General features: G+C 38.2%; 1 protein-coding gene across 1 annotated transcript; it reads right to left on the reverse strand.

The window, feature by feature from the left end:
- Nucleotides 1-1,046: 1,046 nt before the first annotated feature.
- On the reverse strand, nt 1,047-22,216 carry VPS4B (vacuolar protein sorting 4 homolog B). Its single transcript, XM_081325934.1, has 12 exons — nt 22,137-22,216; nt 21,907-21,951; nt 19,232-19,343; nt 17,784-17,934; nt 16,554-16,621; nt 15,033-15,152; nt 12,913-13,069; nt 11,371-11,519; nt 11,076-11,157; nt 10,080-10,299; nt 8,965-9,102; nt 1,047-2,950 (listed from the first exon to the last, which is right to left on the reverse strand). The coding sequence occupies exons 2-12, from the start codon at nt 21,928-21,930 to the stop codon at nt 2,849-2,851; spliced, it is 1,323 nt and encodes a 440-aa protein (XP_081182060.1). The 5' UTR covers nt 21,931-21,951; nt 22,137-22,216; the 3' UTR covers nt 1,047-2,848.
- Nucleotides 22,217-23,899: the final 1,683 nt, after the last annotated feature.

A 23,899-nucleotide genomic window follows, 5' to 3' on the forward strand; every position in this document is an offset into this window, starting at 1 on the left:
CCACTCATACCTGAAGTACCTTACTACCCACATGAAGCTGGTCTTCCCCAACTCATGCATGACTTTACTGGGTCTCCTATACTCTTTCAGTTTGCTTACCTGAGATCTCTGTCTCTTCCCGCTTAACAACCCACATATCCTGTGGTTGTGACAGCTACCGGGACAGCTGGGATTGCCGTCACTGACACGGTCACGACATTGTGCTTTGTTAAGTAGTTAGATAAATTCGTAAGTCATACACCACTCAACTCTAAAAAGTCACATTGAACAGTAGTCAGAACAATCTTCTCACCAGCTAGGCATTATCCACCTCACTGATGCTAAAATATAGTTCCCGTTAATGTGGAAAAAAGGGCCCAAATAAAAACTACCAAGCTACAAGCAACTGCAGATTTGAACAGAGGAATGATGGAATGTTGCCTTGCCAACATTTTCCAACTGTTTCTTCACCCATGGGGAAACAGGATGGAATCCTACATTTTGGAAGGTTCAAAATTCAAGAGTCAGTGGAAGAAAAAGCTAATGCTGTATTAACGCTCACTTGGGAATTACCTGGCTGAAAAAAAATGCAGTAATTTATCATAAATACATATTTAATACCAAATTTATTTTAATTTGGATTTTATATCGTTTGAGAACTTTGGTGACCTAGTTTCCATGGTAAAAGTGATGAATATTTAGTAAATATGCACATATAGCAGTACTGTAGTGAATCTTTTATGAAATTTTATGGCTGTTTTCAAGAACTTATAATTTTCAAAACAAATATATTGCAATAGACACAGGAAGCAAGCTGCGAAAAATTGAAGGAAAAATGATTTGACATATATTAGGAAGATTAGGATTCAAAATCCAAAACCACGTGTAATTCACTGAGCGATTTGGGGCCAATCATCTCTTTCAGCACAATCTACTTCTTAGGATGTTCATGGGATGTTATGAATTGTGATCCTTGCACTTTGGTTGAGTTCCCAGAGAAAAGGCAGGGTATAAAGGCAATAAATAAATGCATAAACCGGAGAGTAAAGAGATCTGACAAAATGGCATAATGATCATGTACATAACTTTAACAACTTGGACATATTCTCAAAAGTTCCTTTCACGAGATTTCAAAGTATAACTTGCACAGTCATATTGAGCAAAATAGTCCATATATTTAACAAAGGTATATATGATTCTAACATCAGAAATGTAAACTACTAATATCTTGCAACTTACTTCATCCAGCGACAAATTTCAACCATTCCTATGATTGTACACAAAATGCAGACATGAGAAGGAAATAAAACCTCTAAGATGACTATATAGTACTTTACACAGAAATTTGCAACACCATAAGCATCTACATTTCCATAACAGAAATGTAATTTGTGTTACACAGATACTACAGCACTCACTTATCTACAACCAGGGCAAATTTCCAAGGCACAAATTCAGTGCTGTCATGGCTGCATTTGAACACAATTTGATATGATGAGAACAATGTCCTGGATTTGCATATTTCCTTTTCCTCCCTCATAACCCTGGCCAAATTTTTGGACGTTTCTGCTTCTTACTAACTAAAGGCTAACATTTATTGAATCTTAAATTCTGATTAATTTTTAACTCTGGCATATTTAATAAGGCAGCTTCATTACCCGTGGTTTGAAGCTTACTTAAAGCATGTATAACATTAATTATAATTTGTTGACTGCAGTTAAAGTAATCCAGAAGCAAGAAACTTGTAACTGCACCTTCCGTTATATGGAAGGAGGAAGACTTTAAGCCTGAGGTTCAGTAAAATGTTTTTAATGTTGAAACTGGCCACTGTAACATTATGTATCATATCAAGAATTTCTTTAAAATGCATACTTTTTAACAAAAGGCTTTGGGAACAAAACATGCACTGTGCTTAATTTTTAATATACTTTATCTATTAAACTAACAATATAGATTTTCTTTCTAATTTTTTAAAGGTAGATCTTGAACATCATCTCCCCTGAGCATCCTTGAGAAGTTCAGGCTGCTTAGCACATCGTTCCAAGAGCTTCTTCTTTCAAAATGAAGGTCTGTTCAGAAACAACCTCTATCAACAAATGGCTGGCTAAAACATGGATTTCAGAATTCTCCAAGGAATTTTAATAGAATATGTCCCTTGCTTGGTTTAAATTCCTACAGAGAATAAAGCAAGATGAAACCAGACAGGAAGAGGAATCGCACACTATTTACATATCAAGTCTGTTCTCTGGTAGGTTGCACAGTGAGTGTGAGTTATTCAGAACAATGCTTGATGTTTTTAAGGCAATACCATATTGCAGAAATTAAAAAAAAACCATCAGAACTTCAATTCTGCACTCAGTAAGTATTGATTTTCTATGCCTTCTCCCTTCTGAAACTGTAATTGATAGAAACATTTTAATCATATGCATTATCAAGTTCCAGATGATAATTCAAGAAAGTGCATTTGTTTTGCAAGCCAATTCACCGATTATAAAAATCAACACTTGACAACCAAATAGAATTCAGTTTAAAAAAATACTTTTGAAGTATTTTTTAGGCCAATAGGAGTTTATAAATACTTCGGATCATGGGTAGGAAATATTATTTCTTACTGAGAAATTCTCCAAAGGGGCTGTCAAATGTTAAAATATATATTCCACATTTGTCCTTTTTTGCCAACAAGTCCTATTATCGTGCTCCTAATAAATGACATTTAATAGATATTTTTGGAAAGTGATATACATAAGCCCGAAGATCTTTGCAAGAGGCTCTTTAGTTCTTATGAAAAAGGAATGAGCAATTTATTTATTGGGAACATAGAAGCAGTAATGCCAAATAAAGAAATAATAAGATTAGCGAGCTGTTTGGATTAGCCTTCCTGTCCAAAATCTTCTGTGAACTTCTTTAGTTTTTCCAGGTCCTGCTCATTTACTGTTGGTTTTGTGTTGGCTAACGACCTCAGCATATCAGCCTGCACATAAATGAAAGAAGAGTTAAGAGCTGCATATTTCTCCATCATACATATTCACATAGATAGCGCATAGACTATAATTACCGTATTTTCCGGACCATAAGACGCACTTTTTCCCCCAAAAGTGTGGGGGGGGGAAACGAGGGTGCGTCTTATGGTCCGAAGGTGATCCGTATGGCCAGCCCCAACCTCCGCAAGTGGAAAGCAAGGGAGATTGCCAGGAGCACGAATCGGCACGTGCTGAGAAACGCCGATCTCACGCTCCTGCACTCTCCCTCGCTCGGTTTCAGCTTCCCTTGCTACAAGAGAAAGCAGGCTGAAAAGGAGTGAGGGAGATTGCCAGGAATGCAAATCGGCTGATCTTGCACTACTGCAATCTGCCTCGTTTCAGCCTGCTTTCTCTTGTAGCAAGGGAAGCTGAAACTGAGCGAGGGAGTTTGCAGGAGCGCAAGATCGGCCGATTCGCATTTCTGGCAATCTCCCTCACTCCGTTTCAGCTTGCTTTCTGTAAGAGAAAGCCGGGCTGCAGGGCCGCCTCCGCGGGTACTGCTCTAATGCAGAGAGGGAAGGACAAAGAGGGAGGGAAGGAAGGAAGGAAGGAAGGAAGGAAGGAAGGAAGGAAGGAAGGAAGGAACAATGGGAGAGGGAGGGAGAGAAAGAGAGAGAGAGAAAGAGAGGGAGAGAGAGAGAAGGAGAAAGAATTTTTTTCTTGTTTTCCTGCTCTAAAAACTGGGTGCGTCTTATGGTCTGGTGCGTCTTATGGTCCGAAAAATACAGTATGTGTGTTATGGCATGGGAGAAGAAACCAAAAGAAGCTATAAAAACAAAGAAACCATAACAGCCTCTAACACTTTTAACAGTTTTTTTCACAATTGTTCAAATAATCACCACAAATCAGAAGTCTAACAATATTATTGGAAATCTAACAATACAAGATACCATGAAATATCACATCCACTTTGTATTAGTGGCACAGGTAGTCCTTGACTTACAACTGTTCATTTAGTGACTGTTCAAAGTTACGACAGCACTGAAAAAAGCGCTTATGACCCTTTTTCACGCTTATGGCCATTGCAGCATCCCCATGGTCATGTGATCAAAATTTGGATGCTTGGCAACTGGTTCATGTTTATGACAGTTGCAGTGTCCTGGGGTCATGTGATCACCTTTTGCAACCTTCTGACAAGCAAAGTCAATGGGAAAATCAGATTCACTTAACAACTGTTAAGTGTTACTAATTTAAGAACTACAGTGATTCACTTAACAACTGTGGCAAGAAAAGTTGTAAAAGGGGGCAAAATTACTTAACAAATGTCTTGCTTAGCAGCAGGAATTTTGGGTTCAATTGTGGTCTAAGTCGAGGACTACCTGTACCTAGAAGGGAATACCTTGCCGTAGAATGATTTTATTGATTACAATTTAACTAACAGCAAAGCCCTCTCCCTCTTTTACTCCAAAGCAAAGTTCACTTAAGCGGTTTACTCTCAAGTATTTACTTATATACCACAGCCTAAACATTTCCAACCAGCGTTCACATTTCTTAATGCTTTACTACTTTATATCTTACAGCCCAAAAGGGTGAGATTTCATTCTTCCATAACTCAGAATTTTAAAACACTCTAGAGAAAGGTTTCAAAATGCAAATTTACAGGAAAATAAAAATAAAAAACACTACGGGATACTTCACTATGGATAGTAGTTAATTCTATTGCAAATGAAGTGAAGTGAAAAAGTAACTGCAGAAATCTATGTAATAGGGAGACTAGATACACACACCCCTCAATGGCATAAGTTAGTCTTTTAAAGCATGAAGTCAAAATTACATTTGTAGTCAGTGAAGAAAGCCTTTCTCATAATTGTTTACAACAGCTTCTCTTTTTCTGAACAAGTTTTGAAAAGAGAGATCGTGGCCTTGGGTTGGTGAGATTATTGTATGTGTTCACACAACCGCAATAGGAGATGGCAGAGCAGGTCTGCTCACTGAATGGTAAACAAATTTAGGGAGCCCAAAGGTGATTCAAATCTCCAGCCTCTGCACAGAAATGCAAAATCCACTCTGAAGGCCTGGCCCTTCAAAAAACAATGCTAGTGGAACTAATGGCACACCTGGGAGATTAAATTATATGCCTATGAATGGTTTCAACTAATACAGAGAAAGATTGCTCTGTACTTTTTAATTTAAAAAAACCAAATAGGCCAACGTGTTGGTACAGATCACCAATGCTTTTTCCAGGTCTTTGAAACAGAAGGTTCAGAAACTCTCTACTGAGTCCTAAAAAAAAAAAAAGAACAGGCGAACACGTTTGCACTGCTAATTTGTACTCTTGCTTCAAATGAAACGTTGCATAGACTTCTTTCCTTCAAATCTCTATACAGTTTTTCTTTGGGGGAGGGGTGTGCCTTCGAATCGGGTTTGACTCTCGGCAATTACCAATTATTTTTCAAAAGACATTTGCTATTGTCTCCTTCCTAGAGAGGGAGTAACTAGGCTAAGATATCCCACTGGTTTTGTGCCCAAGGCGGGGCAAGAACTGATGATCTCCCAGTTTCTAGCTTGGTGCCACTGTCTCAATAGATGCTTAGTGTTAGTATATAAAATGACAACCATTATATATAATTTCCATTAGGTTCCAGAAACTTTATCGGAAAGCTTGCTTATACTTTGGTCCACTGAAATCAAGAGGACATTAGATTGATCCATCTTTAAAGGGCTAACTTAGATTTAAATTGGAACATTAAACTAAGCCATAATGACTTAAGCATTGATACACCCTCCCACGCACAATACTTAAGATGCATTCATCGCAATATGCTAAACAACTAGAAAACAAATTGCATTTTGAACTAATACAGTATAAGGTGTCAAACTCAAATTTCATTGAGGACCACATCAGCATTGCGGTTGCCCTCGGGGGGCCGGGTGGGTATGGCCAGGGTGGGCGTGGTCTACTGGGTGGGCATGGCTAGAGTGCATATGGCCTACTGGGTGGGCATAGCCAGCTCTACATCATTGGCATCAAGGGTGCCTATGGGGGCCTGGGACAGATCTGAGGGTCTCTGACAGAAGGAGGGTCTCTGGGCCAGGGCCAAGGCAGTGGGAGCCGTTCCCTCACTGTTTCCAGGATGGCTTCAGGGGCCACATGAAACCACTTCGCGGGCCGGATCTGGCCCCCGGGCCTTGTGTTTGACATGTCTACAGTATATGAACCCAGTTTCGGTCTAGATTTAGTTCAATATTTTGTAACATAAAAATACTTAAGCTATTTTTTTATGTTGGGACTTTAATTTTTTTATATAGAAGGAACATTTTTTTTAGCATTTCTCAAATCAGGCCACAATTTAAAAAAAATCTTTTAAGTAGCATCTAAAATTACAGTGTTTGCTTACTTGTGCAGCAACTATTATCTGGATATATAAACAAGCAAGAGATGAACCCTGGATTTGGGTCAAGTTACTAAGGTGGCTGAGCTGTTTGCCAGAGGCCAGCTCCTACTCAACAATCACTTTTGTAAAAGGCAAGATCTCCTTCAATCAACAATGATTCCTGGGTAGCTGTTTAGCAACATTAGATCAGAAGCTTGCCTTCTGCCTTCTTCAAGGGTATTTTTCAACTTCCCAGTACAACCCACAGCCCTGGTAGTTGCAAGTCTTCTTCTACCCAAGTATTAAACCACTTGGAGCCCTGATAAAGTCAGCCAAGTGCTGTCACCTACTGAAGCATAATGTTTTTGTAACTAAAATTATAATCCATGTATATTCATTTCCTCTTTTGAGACAGGCCTACTATTGCTTGCTTAGAAGTTGTCAAAGTATACCAAAGTATGACTGCAGGCCTTTCTATTAAGCCAAGAGCTCATATTGTAAACAACTTCAACTTGTGTTCAAGGAAACCATTTCTTCCTTATGAGCTGATAACAATGCTTTTTAACAGTCATGTGAAAAAGTATGGTTAGTCACTTGCTACTGGTTGCATAGTGACCGCTCGAAGTTACAGTGGTCCTATCTGGGGATAGTTATGACCTGAATTCAAATTTCGAATGGTCACCCATCCCATGGTCATGTGACTTGAACTTTGGGCTCTTGGAAACCGGGCCGCATTTAGGGCTGTTTGCATGTTCCCATGGTCACATGACCGTGTTTTATGATGGTTTTTGCCAAAAATGGGCAATTACTTCCAGTTTTCAGTAAAACTGCGTCCATAGGAAAGTACTGGCCTGCTTAATGACTGCAAGCATTTGCTTAACCACTAAAAAAGGATGTAAAATCAAATTGGTCACATGACCTACCTGGTTAACAACCGTCATGATTTATGACCATGATAGGCAGGCTCCATTATAGTCATAAGTTGAAGACTACCTGTATAGCAATCCACTGAAATGCTTGGCTTTGCATTTATGTTTGTTTATCCATACAATGGATTATAAAATGTATATGGTACATAGCACTAGCGATAGCACTTTACAGGCCATTCTAAGCGATTTACATAGTCAGTGTACTGCCCCCCAACAATCTGGGTCCTCATTTTACTAACCTTGGAAGGATGGAAGGCTGAGTCAACCTTGAGCCAGTCAGAATCGAACGCCTGGCAGTGAGCAGTGAATTAGCCTGCAATACTTCATTCTAACCACCGCACCACCAAGGCTCTTATATATTTATTATATCCCCTTTATCTATTACTCTTATTGAAATTAGGATCAAATATCTGTATACTTAAATATATTGAAAAAGTAAAAAAAATAATCAGTGGGGTGTACTTTATCGTATGACTATATTTCTTATGCAGTTTTGTCTATTTGAGGAAATTAAAGCACTGAGTTCATACAGCATATTAAGCCATGGTTTAATTGGGATCCAGAAACTTGCTATGTCATAAGCCAAAGGTGAAAAAACTTTCAGTGTCTGAGGGCTACATTTTACAAATATTTTCAACAGAAACTGAAAATTACCTTGCAGACTGAATAATCTGCATCACGATTATTACAAAGACATCACTGTTGAGTTGCTATGCAAGTAATTTAATTCTAAATAACAATGCAGTAGGCTTTAGGGTAAGAATCTTGAATTATTGATCTTCTTTGGCCTATATGACTACATCCCATATTTCATAACCAATCTTTAGAAGCCTTATGATAGCAAAAATTCATGAATCATTTAAGTTTTATGGTTAACTCAGAATTCCAGAATAGGAATATGTTTAATTATTAAGCATAAATTACATTATACAATTTTTTTTTAAAAAAAACTTAGTTGGTATAATAACTGATTTGTGTAACAAAGATTTTCAGTTCAATTATTAGCATTTCCAAAGACTGAAAAAAAAACCTTCATTTTGAATCTTGAATTACTGATAAATCAAGTCAGAGCAACCAAATATGATATATGATAGGGTATCTACATTCCTATGGATTTATACATAAACCAGCACTGTATATAATGTAAAGAACCAGTTTGGTATAGCAGTAAAGTTGTTGGTCTAGAAACAGGACACTGAATTCTAAGCCTACTTTAGGCATGAAAACTATCTGGGTGACTCTGAGTCAGTCATTCTCTCTCTCTCTCTCTCTCTCAATCCTAATATCAAAGGTTGTTGTGGTAGGGAAACAGGAGGCAGGATTATGAAGTATTTTAACAACCATAATGAAAATAACAGTAATGACAGCCCCAGCTTCAAAGTGTTGTTTATAGGGTGGCTGTGAGCTAGAATAGTAGCCATTAAGATTGATAGGTTGATACAGAATGATAAATGTACACAAAAAGTTTGTGATTTTCAGATATGAAAAAGGACGTGTATTGGAACACAGGAAGGAGATGCTCAGCCTATGCAGGGACTATTGGGATAAGATATAGGGTTCCATTTGTTCTGAGCCAGGCATGCTTGGCACTGTTGCAGTCCGTAAGGATTTTAGAAGACACTTGAGGTTTCTGAAAACAGGCCCTGACTGAATCTGCGAACTTTACTCTAAGATGCTACAGCAGGCCAAAGTTAAAAATATCGATAGTAAATAAACACTTACCATACAAACAACAGGTTCCAGAAGTTTATCTCCTGGTACGTCCATCCATGTCATTTCAATGGCGCTGGGTTCCCCTGGAGAACATGGGGTGAAGAGATCTACTAGGACATTGGGATCTGATAGTGATGGTCCTTTCACCTGTGAAACAAACAAGAATTTTGAGGTCAGAACCGAAAATATTTAGAGGTGTATACAATTAAGAAGAATACTGGGCAGCTAATCAGTACAGGCTTTTCATCTTTTGTCTAATTAGCTTTAACACAGCTGCTAAAAATAACATCAAGATCACCTCAAATGTTACACTTAGAGAAAACTGGTACAAGATGTTTTACTGCTGGTATTATTATTATTCAAGTCATAATAGCTAAATGTGTAGCTCTTCCCCCCCCCCAAATGCTGGAAACGGAAGAATAGGTTGAATCTTTCTCCCACATGGGGTAGTAATACTGTAATGCTCAATAATATTGAAAATTAATTCACGGAAGAATGGAACATTTTTTTAAAATAGTAATTCCATACTAACCAGAGACATTTTGATTAAACTTCAGTTCAAGCCCAGACAAAATCAGGTATATGTTGGTATCAGATGAGACCACAATAAAACTGTTAAGTCTAAGAAACCTCTCTGTCATCTTTGTACTATCCTGTACATTGACAGGATTAGTAAGCACTAATATATTTCTAGACCAAGCATATCCCTCTAGTAGTAAAAGTAAGAGAACTAAGAGGTAGTAGTAGATGGAGAGGTTGGGAAAGGCAGGAGGATATTTTATTTAAGTCTTTCACTAGCGTCTCCAACAGCTCCTCTCTCAAGAGATCTGAGATTTAGAAAAAGGCCCCAATTTTTAAAACTGAGATTCACAAAACTTTTTTTTAAAAACCAACCTGTAGGAAAACCTTAGGGAAAAAGTTTGAGTTAATGAGCTAATTGTTGCTTTCAATCATCCCCTTCTGCTCCAAGAACAGAACTTAAGAGACTGAGTTTGCTTCCCACCACTCCAAACTTAAGACTGAAATGAAAAACTCTTTTAAGTTCTTGCTGCATTTCAGAGACATGGTATCAGAAAACACGTCCCTTTATTCTCGGCAAAAAGAAAAGAAATCCAGCTACTCACTTTTTTAAAATGTGTTGCTGATTGAACTTTCCTAACTGGTTGCATTAGAGCATCACGTACTATGACGCTAACATCAGCACCTGAATAGCCATCAGTTCGCTTTCCAAGTTCCCGATAATCTGATTCAGACAAGGTATTTTTAGTAGTCCCAAGATGAAGCCTAAACATTGCAGCTCTTGCATGATCTTCAGGTAAGGGAATATAAATCCGCTTCTCAAACCTTATTAAAAAAAATCACAAACATTCTTATCCATGCCCATGATATAGCATTTCAAATGGTGAACATGACAGTCCACGCTCCTCTATTAATCTAAGTTAAACAAGCTATCTAAACAGTTTTTGCAAGACAGCAAATAAAGAACTAAATCTAAGGAGTCACCTGGGGTATAACATTCCTAGTTCAACAACCAGAATTGAGAATAAGGCAGAATATTTTCAGTATTATTTGCCAAGTATAAACTTCAGTCCGTTTTCTTTTACTCACTATTTCCTGTTATGCAAAAATAATGTTTTTAATTGAAAAATATGCCTGTTAAATGGAACAAAGTGTTCTAGCCCTGCACCATGGTAACACAGTGGTTAGAATGCAGTATCATAGGCTACTTCTGCTGATGGCTGACTGCCAGCAGTTCAATTCTCTCCAGCTCAAGGCTGACTCAGCCTCCCATCCTTCCGAGGTCGGTAAAATGAGGACCCAGATTGTTGGGGGGCAAAATGCTGACTCTGTAAACTGCTTAGAGAGGGCTGTAAAAGCACTGTGAAGTGATATATAAATCAAAGTCCTATTGCTATTTATTAAAAGAATGTAATGTTATACTACACTAGTTCCCCTTTTTGATATTGATAAAATAACATCTTACACTAATGTCAAAATCTGCTGTTTACATAAACAAGGAAATGCTTTAACTGTGATGTAAAATCAATTTTCCAGTCCATAGTGCTCTGAAACTATGAGCCATTCTGGCTCAAACCATAAGAGATAAGTCAATTCTTTACCTCCTTCTTATGGCAGAATCTAGAACCCAAGGGATATTTGTAGCTCCAAGAACCAAAATTCCTTCATTGTCTGTTCCAACTCCTAAAAAAACAAGTCAGTTTAGTAAGTGCCCATTAGTAGAATGTATAGCATAAAGAAGTATAACATAAATAATATACTATAAAACTTTCAGCTCCACATATTATAAACAGCCTGATGCATGCAGTCTCATTAAACACTACTGTATTTTATAGCCTTTATGTAATATACACTCATGCTTTAATGTACTTTAATCAACTACTTTAATAATCTTACCTTGCATCTGAACCAAAAACTCTGTTTTAATTCTCCGAGCTGCCTCACTTTCATTTTCACTTCGGGAACCACATAAAGAATCAATTTCATCAATGAAGATAATTGAAGGTTTATTTTCTCTGGCGAGTTGGAATAGATTTTTCACCAGCCTTGGAAGCAATTTAAATTATATCAAAGAAAGTGCAGTGATAAAGCATAGTAAACAATCGCTTTTTATGGGTGTAAAATGTTAATGTAAAATGTTAATCTAGCATATGTAGGAAGGCATTTAAAGCTTTTACAATTAGATTTTAGTTAAGGTATCAGTCACTCAGATAAAAACAACTTTCATCTAATTGCTTTAGAAACATTTTCACAAATTAAACTATAAATTTAATTCACATATTGTTGGACAACTTTTAATGATCACTAGTTCAAACATCCTTTCTGCAAAGCAGTTAGATAATCTGTGATAAATAGCTGTGATAGGAATTGGATGGCCTTAAACATTTCTAAAATAAATAATTGTGAAACACACATATTTTGGGAGGTGATCCATAAGAGAAATTTATAAGACCATCCTCCCTTCTGACTATTTTTTCCTTACTCTTTAATCATTAAGTCTTTTTAATCCCTCGTGTTAGCCCTTGATCACATAAAAATTGCATAACATTTACATTTAATTCATTCCACTGTTTTATCAAATATGGTCAATGAATGACTGACAGGACAGAGGGCCCAAGAATTAAAAGCAAAACTGCTCATTCTGATGAAGATATTATGGTGCTTCGAAGAGCAGAAGGTGACAATTTGTCCCCTTCCAACAGAGAGTGAAATTGTAATAATGCCTAGATTTGGATCAAAATCTAGACAAAGTTTATCAGACATTGAAAATTGCTGGTCAGAGAGTAGCACACTGTTTGGCTGAATAGTATGAGACGACAAAAAAAAAAGTTAATTAGCTGCTCATTCAGCTCTTCGTTCAAATTTTTCCCCCAACAAGGTATCTTAGCTCCTAGCATTTTCCCATCAATGCTAATCATGAAAGATGCAAAGATATCAAATTTACTTTATACCTGTACAGAAGGATAAATTGTTTTATAGATGCCACTGTTTTAATTCTTTCCTAAGTAAGAAATTCAGGATTATAAATCTGATTCTTTTATTTTATGTACCTGAACTGAGTAACTTTTTTAAAAAAAGTAACCATTATGAAATGGGTCTCGCTGCTGTGACTGATGCATGTGATAAATGTGAGTGACGGAGAACAATAGAATCAGTCCTCATAGGGATACATTAACCAGATACGTATAGTTTCCATTTCTCAGGATTTCAGCATAGATTGAATATAATTAATTAGAGCGGGAGAAGAAGAAATGCTTCATGCCAGAACATCTATTGCAATTCTACTCAGATATCAGTGGCAGCTTGCTTGCCTTGCTCCACAGTGTAATAATTTCTACATACTTTGAATATTTTATGTTAGGCAACAGTTGGCTGTTTAAGTTTATAGACAGCTGTCAGATTCCAAATGTTTAAATTGTTTGATCAGTTATTACTCACTTTTCACTTTCTCCCAACCATTTTGAGACAAGATCTGAAGATGATACGGAGAAGAATGTAGAATTGTTAGCTTCTGTTGCAACAGCTTTTGCCAAGTAGGATTTCCCAGTTCCTGGAGGTCCAAACAGAAGGATCCCTCTCCAAGGAGTTCGCTTCCCTAAAAATGAATGAAAGGACAGATATTTTTTTGAAAATCTAGTAAGTTGCCAGCTCATTTAGCAAGCGCAAAGCAGTCACACACTTTTCAAAATGTATTTTAACAGTTTTAAAAAAAGCCTTTTGCATTCCCTTTTTGCACAGGCTTAATCTGGACAGCTTAATGCCAGGTCAGAACTTAATTGTAGATAAGGATGTTGAGCTGCGTTTGTGAAGTGGACAGAGCTGATGTTGCTTGGCTGTGTCCCTACAGGAATTCTGTGCAGCACTCAATGCAGGCTGGATCATAGGAGTGATTGTGGGAGTGTTACTGTAATCCACACAAACGTGACCGTCCTTAGCAGGATTTCTTTCTGCCCAAAGCTAACACCAAGTAGGGACACATATGGACAAAGTGGAGAAGCTACTTGTATTCCACATACCAAGCCACATTTGTCCTGGAAGTGGAATTACAGAATCCCAAAACTAAAATAACTCGTGACCCTGGAACATTATGATCTTCATCACAATAATGAAACTGTCCCAATTGGTTCATTAGACCCTAACCCACACAGCCTAAAATACTGCACTTAATTATCCCAATGTATTTCAGTAGTACCATACTGGGGAGGGCTGGTCTACAAGAAATACATAGTCCTCAACTTATGACCACAAATGAACCGAAAATTTTGGTTGCTGAGACATTTGTTAAAGAGTTTTGCCCCAGTTTATGATCTTTTTTTGGCCACAGTTGTTAAGTGAATCACTGCAGTGGTTAATAAAATGGTTGTGAAACTGAAACTGAATTTGGCTTCCCCAATTCACTTTGCTTGTCAGAAGGTTACAACAGGATCACATGATCCTGGGATGCTGCAACTGCCATAAATTTGAATTAGTTCCCAAGCGTCTGAATATTTGTCATGTGACCACGGGGATGCTGCAACAAGCGTGAAAAAAAGTCGTAAGTCGCTTTTTTTTCATTGCTGTTGTAACTTCAAATGGTCACTACGGTAAATGAAGTGCTGTAAGTCGAGGACTACCTGTACACAAATTTTGTGTTGACCAATCTTCTCTACAGTGAAACTGAAACCAAAGTTGAATGTTTTTTTAATGAGCTTCTATTAAAGAATAAGATTAATAGCTTTTGTAGTTAGAACTCCTTGGCAGAGTAAGATTTTACTTAAGATGATGAAAAATATTGTCACTTTTTATTCTTCTCTTCAAAGAACATAGCCAGTACATAATGCCTCTGCTCAACCTATTTTATACCCAAATATAGTTAATTAAGCTGGCTGGGAGATACTAATGTAGATGTTTCCAATCTGAACTCTGACTTCAGTGAAGTCTACATTACACTAGTTCAGGAATCCCCAACCCCCAGTCCGTGGACCAGTACCAGGCCGCGGCATGCCACCAACCGGTCTGCACAAACAGGCAATGCCCCATCCGCGGGATGTAGGCAGCACACAAAACCATGCACCCTCCGGTTTGTGGAAAAACCTCTCTCCACGGAACCGGTCCCTGGTGCCCAAAAGGTTGGGAACCTCTGCACTAGTTCTATGTATTTGATGGAAAACTCCAGTATCCAACAAGTTCCTCAGTAATAAAGATACAAATTTTGGGCATTGGTTCAAGAATTAGCATAGTCTATTCAAGCAGTCACATGACTAGCATAAAAACAAAACAAATATACAACAAAAAATTGTAAAGGGAGATTTTTACTCCATTACATAGCAACAAAATTCCCATACAGATATGTAACATTAAGTAATCCAAAAACAGCCAATCAGATAACTCCATACATTCATATTCTTGCATTTAGCCATAACTATTATTCTTTGAGAACAGATTTCTTAACTGTATTGCCTCACTTACATTGCACGTATCTTTCTTATGAAAGCTAAATGACCTTACTTGTACTCTCTATCTCAAACACCGAGGATTATGCCAAGAAGGCACTGATTGTATATTCACTTGCTTATCACCTGTAAAAAGGTGAGGAAATTTAATAGGCAATATTACTGCTTCTTTAAGGGCTTCTTTTGCTCCTTCAAGTCCAGCAACATCACTCCAATTTACGTTTGGTCGTTCCATGACAATGGCACCTGTAAAGAAAAAGACCATAGGTAACCACATTCCATGCTATAATTCTTGAAACATTAATTGTAAATATCTCCTTTAAAGTAGAATCCCTTCTGAAACAAAATTTTTGGCAATCAATAGAAGAATGCAACCGCAGCGTATACTACACACAAAATCAAGTAAGCAATTCATTTCACTACAGAAAATACTATTCTAATCCAAGCTAACTTCAGAGGGCTACCGTACTAATACTACAATTTCACTGAATGACTGCCAAACTTTAAAGGTCCTGTATGTTTTTCTTGAAATCTCAATTTTAACTTGAATACGGTGAAACAAGGCACGTTGGTCCACCTTCCAAGAAGTAAACAGGGAAGATTTATTTCATGCCCTTAAGATTGCTGTGAAATCCGTAAGACAACTCATGTCTTTTTATCTCATTCATACCAATTCACCATACTGTAGGTACACTGATGCTAAAAGGTTTGTGGATGCATTTGAATTTTAATATTTCTGCAAAAAATATGACCTAAAATGGGATCTGTTCTCCAAACGAGTCCTAAAACTAGACAAACAACTTAATTAAATAAAGGGGTCAAAAACATTATGCTTATCAGTTGGGGAAAAAGATCCAAAGTTAAATATCTGTGTGTGGCAAAAGGATATGAACCTCTAGGGTTATAACGTCATTTGTAGGGGAAATTAGAGTCAAGTATTTCAATCAACAGATGATAGTCAGGGATAAGTGTGTGTTTGTGTGTGTGTGTGTGTGTGTGTTTGTGTGTGTGTGTGTGAGAGAGAGAGAATTCCAGATATTCTCTATCAAAGTCTGTTCTTCATAATACAAGTGTGCCATGGTTTAAACAAAGGAGATTTTTTGAGCACCTCCCAAAAACAGCTGTTAATGCTCACTAGGCAGGAAAATGTCACAGAACTATTTCCAGAGTTTGGACTCCACCAGGTCACAGTCAGGCAGATTGTGTACAAATGAAGGCAATTCAACACCACTGTTAACCAATACCACACCAAGAGCAAGATATGTAATACTCTTGGAAGTCTCAAAGAAGCCTAGGGCAGAGTTCTCCAACATTTCTGGCTTTGTGGACTGGTAGTGGTGAGAGGCGATGTTTTGTACAAGCGGCCAGTAAGCATGCACAGGCAGCTCCATTTGCGTAAGCGGCGTGCACACGTGCCTGCCGCTTACGCAAATGGGAGTGTGCATGTGCTCGCCCACTGCTCGTGCAAGTGAGGGGTGCCGTTTCCACAACCCAGTTGCAACCTCTTACAACCCACTAGTGTATCAAGTTTGAAAGTATCCTGGGTGCCTCTTGGTGCACTTAATATTTAAATGTCTTGGAATTCTTCATCTGAATCTTGAGATAAACACTTTTGTTCAAAATATTAAAAGCTTGATGGAAGGCTACCTTGGAGTTGATTCTGTAGCTTCTTTTTTTCAGGATCATCTGATTCTCCTTCCCCATCACTATCATTCCTAATTTGGGTGTAAGTAAAGCACACAGCTAAAACAGAGATAAGATTCTGTTGCTCAAGATTGATTCATTTTTAACACAAATAGTCTCCCCTCAGAAAACCTATCAAAAAATGCTAGACGTTCAGGTTCTTATACAGCTTAATATATATTATTATCAAAAGAATAACAAAAAACTGTTTATAGACAGATGTAAGTTAGTCTTTCTTAAGTATTCTGACCTGGCTACTTACTTTTCTAACCCCCACCCCGCAAATTATACAAGATTCCTCAACATGTTGAGGAAGGTATACATTTAATCTTAACATTTTTTCCAGTAAGTGTTAAGAGTTAAAATTTTGGAAAGCTGCTACTACAGGGAATAGGTTTAGTCAAAGCTCTCTCCAAACAGCATGGAAGTTGTTTTTCTGCCTTCAACAGGAAAAAGCACTGAGGCCCAAAATTAATCTGAATACAATGGATGCATCCGATTTTAAATCATTTTGGAATAGATCCAACAAAATCAACAGCCATTAATTCTGAATTGAATTCAACATTCTACTGCTCACGATTTCATGAGTAGAAACAATCAGTCTACCACAAATTTTAAAAAAATGCGAGGAAAGGAGGGCAGACACCTAAAGCCTAACCACCCCCTCCAAGATAGATGAAACAGATACCAAGGAAATCATTCAGTTGTTGATTTCAATCCAGTAGATGAGAACCAAATTTACAAAATAACCTTGACAAAAGTTGTACCCAAATAAAGCCTCGCCTAATTAAGAAAAACCAAAAAGTTCTTCACTGATATTTGACTCCATTCCTTCCCCCATTTTTTGTCACTGATTCTAAGATGTATGTCCATCAGATATATACGTGCATACATAAAAAAACACCAGGGCCTTAAATACTATGTTCATTATTTTCTAACCACCTCTGGAAAAACAAATTAAAAGAAACCATAATGCACATAATTCTTACAACCAAATATTTTAGAAACAAGCACAATGACTATGTTAAGGAAAACAGTGAGATGTAAATTAATTGGAGTCAGAATAACTTCTAAAAATATAGTGTAATATTTCCATAATTTGCCAAAACCCAGCAATATTTTTGGAGTCCTTTTTTTGCCTGATACAGAAGGGAACAAATTTGTAAAATCTTGGAATAAATGAAGCTGGCATACCCTTTTTCATCAGCTGGACCAGATTCTTTCACTGGTTTGAGAGGAGTTTTCTCCTTCTTTTTCAAATAGTCCTTCAGCTTTTCTGCTCTGTCCAAATATTCAGTACACTTTGCTCTGATGCTTTGTTTTGCTTTGTCACCCTGTGCCTCATCTGATAATAAGAAAAAGTCAACTTTTACTTCTTAAAAAAAGCTTCTTAAACCACATACACCCAATCTTTCTCTTCAAATTATCAATGAATAAACTATTCTTGTTTCACTGATTTTTCAATTAAGACTCTGGAATAGCTTAACGATTATTGAATTTTTAAAGAACTTAAAGACAAATTGGATTAGGAGATCTTTTTATTTTATTTTTATTTTAATCCCATTTATATCCCGCCCTTCTCCGAAGACTCAGGGCGGCTTACAATCTAAGAAGCACAAATCAATGTGCTTAGCAGTAGCCTTCATTCTATGTATATGCCTGCTTATTAGGGCTTTTGGGGGGGCCCCAAGTGGCATTATTACAAAGTCAGCTTATTGCCCCCAACAATCTGGGTCCTCATTAAGAGATTGGGACCTATAAACAAACAGATATGTATCTTTTTGTTTCTATACTTCAGCAAACCTTTCCTCAGGAGAAAAAAACACATTATAATGCCATAGAAAACGAAATAGATAAAAAGAGGTAAAATCAATAGCATGAGCAAATGAATAAACTAAATAGTAACTAAATTATTACTTAGTTATTTCTAACAAATCGGAGTGAGCAGGAAAGGTTAATTAACTTTCTAAATGTCTAAAACTTTTCCTTGAAGTGTTAGATGGCCTTTCAAAAGTTCAGAAAATGTAGCAAGGCATAAATGCAGATATTATAGGTAAGATGAGTCAACCTCTTTCAGCAATATTTCAGTGTTCAGATTCTTCATGTATCTTCTCTCCCATTTTTAGTCCTTCCCTCTCCTGCTACTCTTTCCCAAGTTAGTTAATTTCCTATCTTTGCTTTTTTCTTTCTCTTTCTGATAATCTTATGATTCTTTTGCAAGGCATTCTTCTCCGAACACAGAATATATTCATTTTCTGTCTTTTGCATTCACTGGTAACCAACTTACATTTCTTCAAGTATTTCTTTCACAACAATTCTTAAGTTCTTCCTTAAAATGCTAATGAGCTTATTTCAACTGAAAGTTGTGACAAGTCACATATTAACATTTTAATTTATTACTAAGTAAATATTTCCACCTTCAAAGGGAATCCTTTAAGGGACAGTAGGATAGGATCCTAATCAGAACAATTAACCATATCTTTCTCTTGAGGCCATAAAAATGTGAATGTAATCTGTAGTTTAAGAAAACACCCCAAAAGTTCTAAAAGAGATTAGGAAGATCAGTGCATTTAATTTTGTTTCTAAAACAGAGAAGAATGTGAAGTTTATTTCTAGCCATGTGTATTTAGTATAATTCCTACATTTGACAACATGAAGAAAATATTGCACAGCATGTTGATACAAGCGAAGGGCTTCTTCAAAGTTCCCTGCTTTATCTTCTTGTGCTGCTTTGCTAGCGAGGTCTATTGCTTTCTAGAAAAAAAATATTAAAAATATTAAGTTAATTGTTCTTTAAATTAAAATAGGTTTTCAACACACCAACCCAAGAATACAGTTTGATTACCTTACAACTCCATTTTGTAACAGCCTTAAACCATTATTCTGTTATTAGTACTTTGCCCAGATCTCCTGAAAGCAAAGTCTCTGTGTGTGATGTTTATGTTACTTTATTTTCTATGAATCCCACAAAAACATTCCTGCCAGGCTCCAAAGTTTCAGCAGAAGCTTTCTTTCTCTTCTGAGGATTTATTACATTGTACGGTATGAGTTGTTTTTGTAATTGCCTGCATTTATTTACATTCCTATCTATACTGAATCCTGAGGCATCCAGACTGCAATTGAAAGCAATGAAATTGATCCGTAAGGGATTACTAAGAGAAAGATATTCTAGCATGTTATATTATATAGCAATGATTAAAAATTATGATGACCAAGCACATTTCATTGATATAAATGTGGCTTGTATACTATAAAGATGTTTCATTTTTTATAATATGTAAAATGTGTATCAAAAATGTTACCAGATATTTTTTTAAAAAAAACACCAGATACTTAAGTTTCCAACATACTCATATTAAGTTTGTTTGCAAAAACCAGGAAACATTTTATTTACTGTGCCGTTAGTATTTAATTATTTACTGGAAAAATATTTACATTAAAATTGGGATAAAATAAGGTAATAATTACTTTGCAACACATACATACATACATTTTCAAGTAAGACTTTACATTTATAAATTACAATTAAAGTTATTTTAACAACTTGATGCAAGAGTAACTAATTCATTACCATGCTACTAGTATTAAGCATTTTTCTTTCCTTTTGGCTGTATGTTAAACACCTCCAAACAATAACTTGGTTTAATAACAGAACAATTAAACATGACCACTATACTTCCTGTGTGGCTCTGCAATTAAAGTATTTGTGGAAGAATACTGAGAATCTAGAAATGTGGCTAGAATTATGCTACGGACCCAGAGGCATAATCATATTATATTAGAGTTGTTTCCGTCAACTGATGACAAAGAGGAATAAATAAGAATGTTCCTTGCATCTTCCACCCACATAATAACCAACTTCAAATTCTGAGTTCCCGATGCTGATTCTGACCTAGGTAGGCTCTTGAGCTACAGGTAGTCCTCGACGTACGACCGCAACCGAGCCCAAAATTTCTGTTGCTAGTGAGACACATGTTAAGTGAGTTTTGCCTCATTTTACGACCTTTCTTGCCACAGTTGTTCAAGTGAATCATTGCAGTTGCCAAATTAATAGCACGCTTGTTAAGTGAATCTGGCTTCCCCACTGACTTTGCTTCTCAGAAGGTTGCAAGTGTGGCACGTGCCTGTGATTTTGATCACAGGGATGCTGTAACGGTTGCAAGTGTGAAAAACGGTCATAAGTCACTTTTTCCCCCCCACCGATGTTGTAACGTTGAACCGTCACTAAACGAGCTGCTTGTAAGTCAAGGACTACCTGTATTTGGCAAGCAGAAACAATCAGGATAATACCCAGCAGTTGCCGCAAGGCATTTGAACTTCAGCCTTATTCCTTGAACCTCATAACCCCGCCCCAGAAATCCTTGCGATTTCAAGCTTTAACTTCCTTCAGGAAACACTTTTTTCCTAGCCCAGGGGTAGGCAACCTTGGCTCTTTTATGACTCGTGGGCTTCAACTCCTTGGTGGAGCAGTGGGCTAATGCCTCCTTAAGTAACACCAGCTGCCTGCAATTAGTGCAGGTTCGCATCCCACCAGGCTCAAGGTTGACTCAGCCTTCCATCCTTCCGAGGTAGGTAAAATGAGGACCCAGATTGTTGGGGGCAATTAAGCTGACTTTGTAATAATGCCGCTTGGGGGTGTGTGTGTGAAAGCCCTAATAAGCAGGCATATACATAGAATGAAGGCTACCGCTAAGCTTGTAAGCCGCCCTGAGTCTTCGGAGAAGGGCGGGATATAAATGGAATTAAAATTAAAAAAAAAACTCCCAGAATTTCTGAGCCGGCTGGCTCAGGAATTCTGGGAGTTGAAGTCCACGAGTCATAAAAGAGCCAAGGTTGCCTACCCCTGTCCTAGCCACTCCTTTTAGCTCAACTCTCCTCTTCCTCCTCCTCCTCCTCCGGGCTTCTTTAAGCTTCCTGGTTTACAAGTACAGTTCTAGAGAGCGCTGGAAGCTCCGGGGATTCGTCACATTGGCCAATCAGTTCCTCATCGTAAAGGCAGGAGGAAGGCAAAAAAAAAAAAAAAAGGGCAGCAGCGGGCCGGGCAACTTCCACGTTACCGGATTAGTCTGGCGTGTGTGTGTGTGTGTGTGTGTGTGTGTATGTTGCAGCAGCACCACACAAGTGAAAAACTGCCACGGGAGGGCACAGCTGGAACTTCAGCCCAAGTCCAAGCATCGCCACCCACCTGAGCGGCTGGAAAGCGCCCCCCCCCGCGCGCTTCCTTTTTGGAACGTGGGCGACGCCTTTCCCACGCGACCTCCCCCTCCTTTCCCCCCCCCCCCGCCCCGAATGCGACGCACGGCCAGCAACTGCTCACCTGCAGGTTGGATGTGGCCGCCATGATGGGCCGGGCGAGGAGGGACTGGAAAAAAAAAAGGACAAAAGGAACTGGAAAGGGGAAAAAAAAATAAAATCAAAACTATTGCGCGCCCCCCCGCCTTAAGAAAGACCGTCTCTCCGTTACGGTACCCCGCCCCCGCTCCTCCGTCGTTCTGCGGAGACCCAAATTATTACTATTACTATTATTATTATTATTATTATTTTAACCTGAGTTTCTTACGACTTCCGTAACTCAGTCCCCGCAGCCGGCCGAAATCGACCCAAAGGGCTCTTCCGCATCCGCTGAAAGGTACTGACGTCACACGCCGCGTCTTCGTCGGAACAGGACTGACGGGAAGTCAAACCGGAAGCGCAAAATGGTGGGCTTAGTACAAGGGGTAGGCAACCTCGGCTCTTTTATGACTCATGGACTTCAACTCCCAGAATTCCTGAGTCAGCTATGCTGACTCAGGAATTCTGGGAGTTGAAGTCCATGAGTCATAAAAGAGCCGAGGTTGCCTACCCCTGGCTTAGTAAGACGGGGGAGGCGCTTGCGCAGTAGCCGGTCCATGTTCCGCCTCCTTGTTTGTGTTCGGCTCCTGCCTTGTCCCCTATTTAGAGATGGTCATGCTCGCGGTTATGCGGATGGTTGCTTCCTGTGTTGTAGTATAATTGTCAATGAACGCGCCTTTTGTTTAAAAGCGACTTAAAAATCCTAAACTGCAATCCTGCTGTACTGAGTAGGCTTGCTTAAATTGATGCTTAATATACCGACGACTTCCTGCGGAAGAAACGGAGATTGCGCTGTTTTATAGGCTAGTTTTTCTGGCTCCGTCAAGAAAAGCATATTGATGGAGCTTAGTGCTAAACAAGTGAGCCCTCCTATGGAATTAAAGCCCTTTGGGCATCATTGCATTGGGCGTCGTTGGCATATTGATGACACCAAAGGAGAAGGCACAAAATAAATTTATCTGTACCTGATAGGTCAGACTTCCCCAAACTGTCAGCATCTGGATATAATTGAAGTTCTAGTGCAGGATTTGCCGAAAATACCACATTCAGAAATGCTGATTTATGTGAATAGATAGCTTTTGCACTGGCTATTGCATCTTACCTTAAAACTTTCCCAACCCATGCAAAACTAGTTATAGATTATAGAATAACGGAGTTGGAAGGAACCTTGTAAGTCATCTAGTCCAACCCCTGTCCAAGCAGGAGTGCCTACACTATTTCTGACATGGCAGTCCAGTCTCTTCTTGAAAGTCTCCAGTGATGAAGCGCCAACAACATCTGGGCAGTCTGTTCGGTTGGTTGATTGTTCTCACTGAAAATTTCTCCTTATTTCCAGGTTGAATCTCTCCTTGATCAGTTTCCATCCATTATTCCTTGTCTGGCCTTCAGGTGCTTTGTTAAAATAGGTTGACCCCCTCCTCTCTGTGACAGCCATTCAAATATTGGAACACTGCTGACTCCCCAGGTCCTTCTCTTCACTAGACTAGCCATGCCTAGTTCCTGTTACTGTTCTTCATATGTTTTAGCCTCCAGTCCCGTAATCATCTTTGTTGCTCTTCTCTGCACTTTTTCTAGAGTCTCAACATCTTTTTTATAGTGTGGAGGCCAAAACTGGTTGCAGTATTTTAGATATGGTCTTACTAAGGCTTTATAAAGTGGTATTAGTGATCTTGATTGAATCCCTCTGTTAATGCAATTTAGGATTGCATTGACTTTTTGGGCTACTGCCTCACACTGTTCACTCATATTTAATTGATTGTCCACTAAGACTCCAAGACCCCTCTCACAGTTTCTTTCTGATTCTTTCTTCTTTCCCATATTGAGTAATCTTATCTGAATTTCCTCCCTTAACAGCTTGATTACTCCTTCTCCCTTCCCAAGGCCAGTTCAACATTCTTTCATATCAAATGATTGAACATTTTGATTATGTAATTTACTAGAAGTGTAAATGACAAGTTCCTTCAGATTCTAAATTCTGG

This window comes from Vipera berus (assembly GCF_964194415.1).
Source record: "Vipera berus genome assembly, chromosome: 3".
Classification (NCBI taxonomy): domain Eukaryota; kingdom Metazoa; phylum Chordata; class Lepidosauria; order Squamata; family Viperidae; genus Vipera; species Vipera berus.

Bases quoted from the DNA above. Each gene is read 5' to 3' on its own strand.
- VPS4B (XM_081325934.1), bottom strand. From the start codon at position 21,930: ATGGCGGCCACATCCAACCTGCAG. The intron at 17,935-19,231 runs GTAGGAATTATA...TCTTATTATCAG, and splicing joins TTTTCTTCATGTTGTCAAAT to ATGAGGCACAGGGTGACAAA. The intron at 15,153-16,553 runs GTAGCCTTCCAT...TTTTCTTTACAG, and splicing joins GCTACAGAATCAACTCCAAG to GTGCCATTGTCATGGAACGA.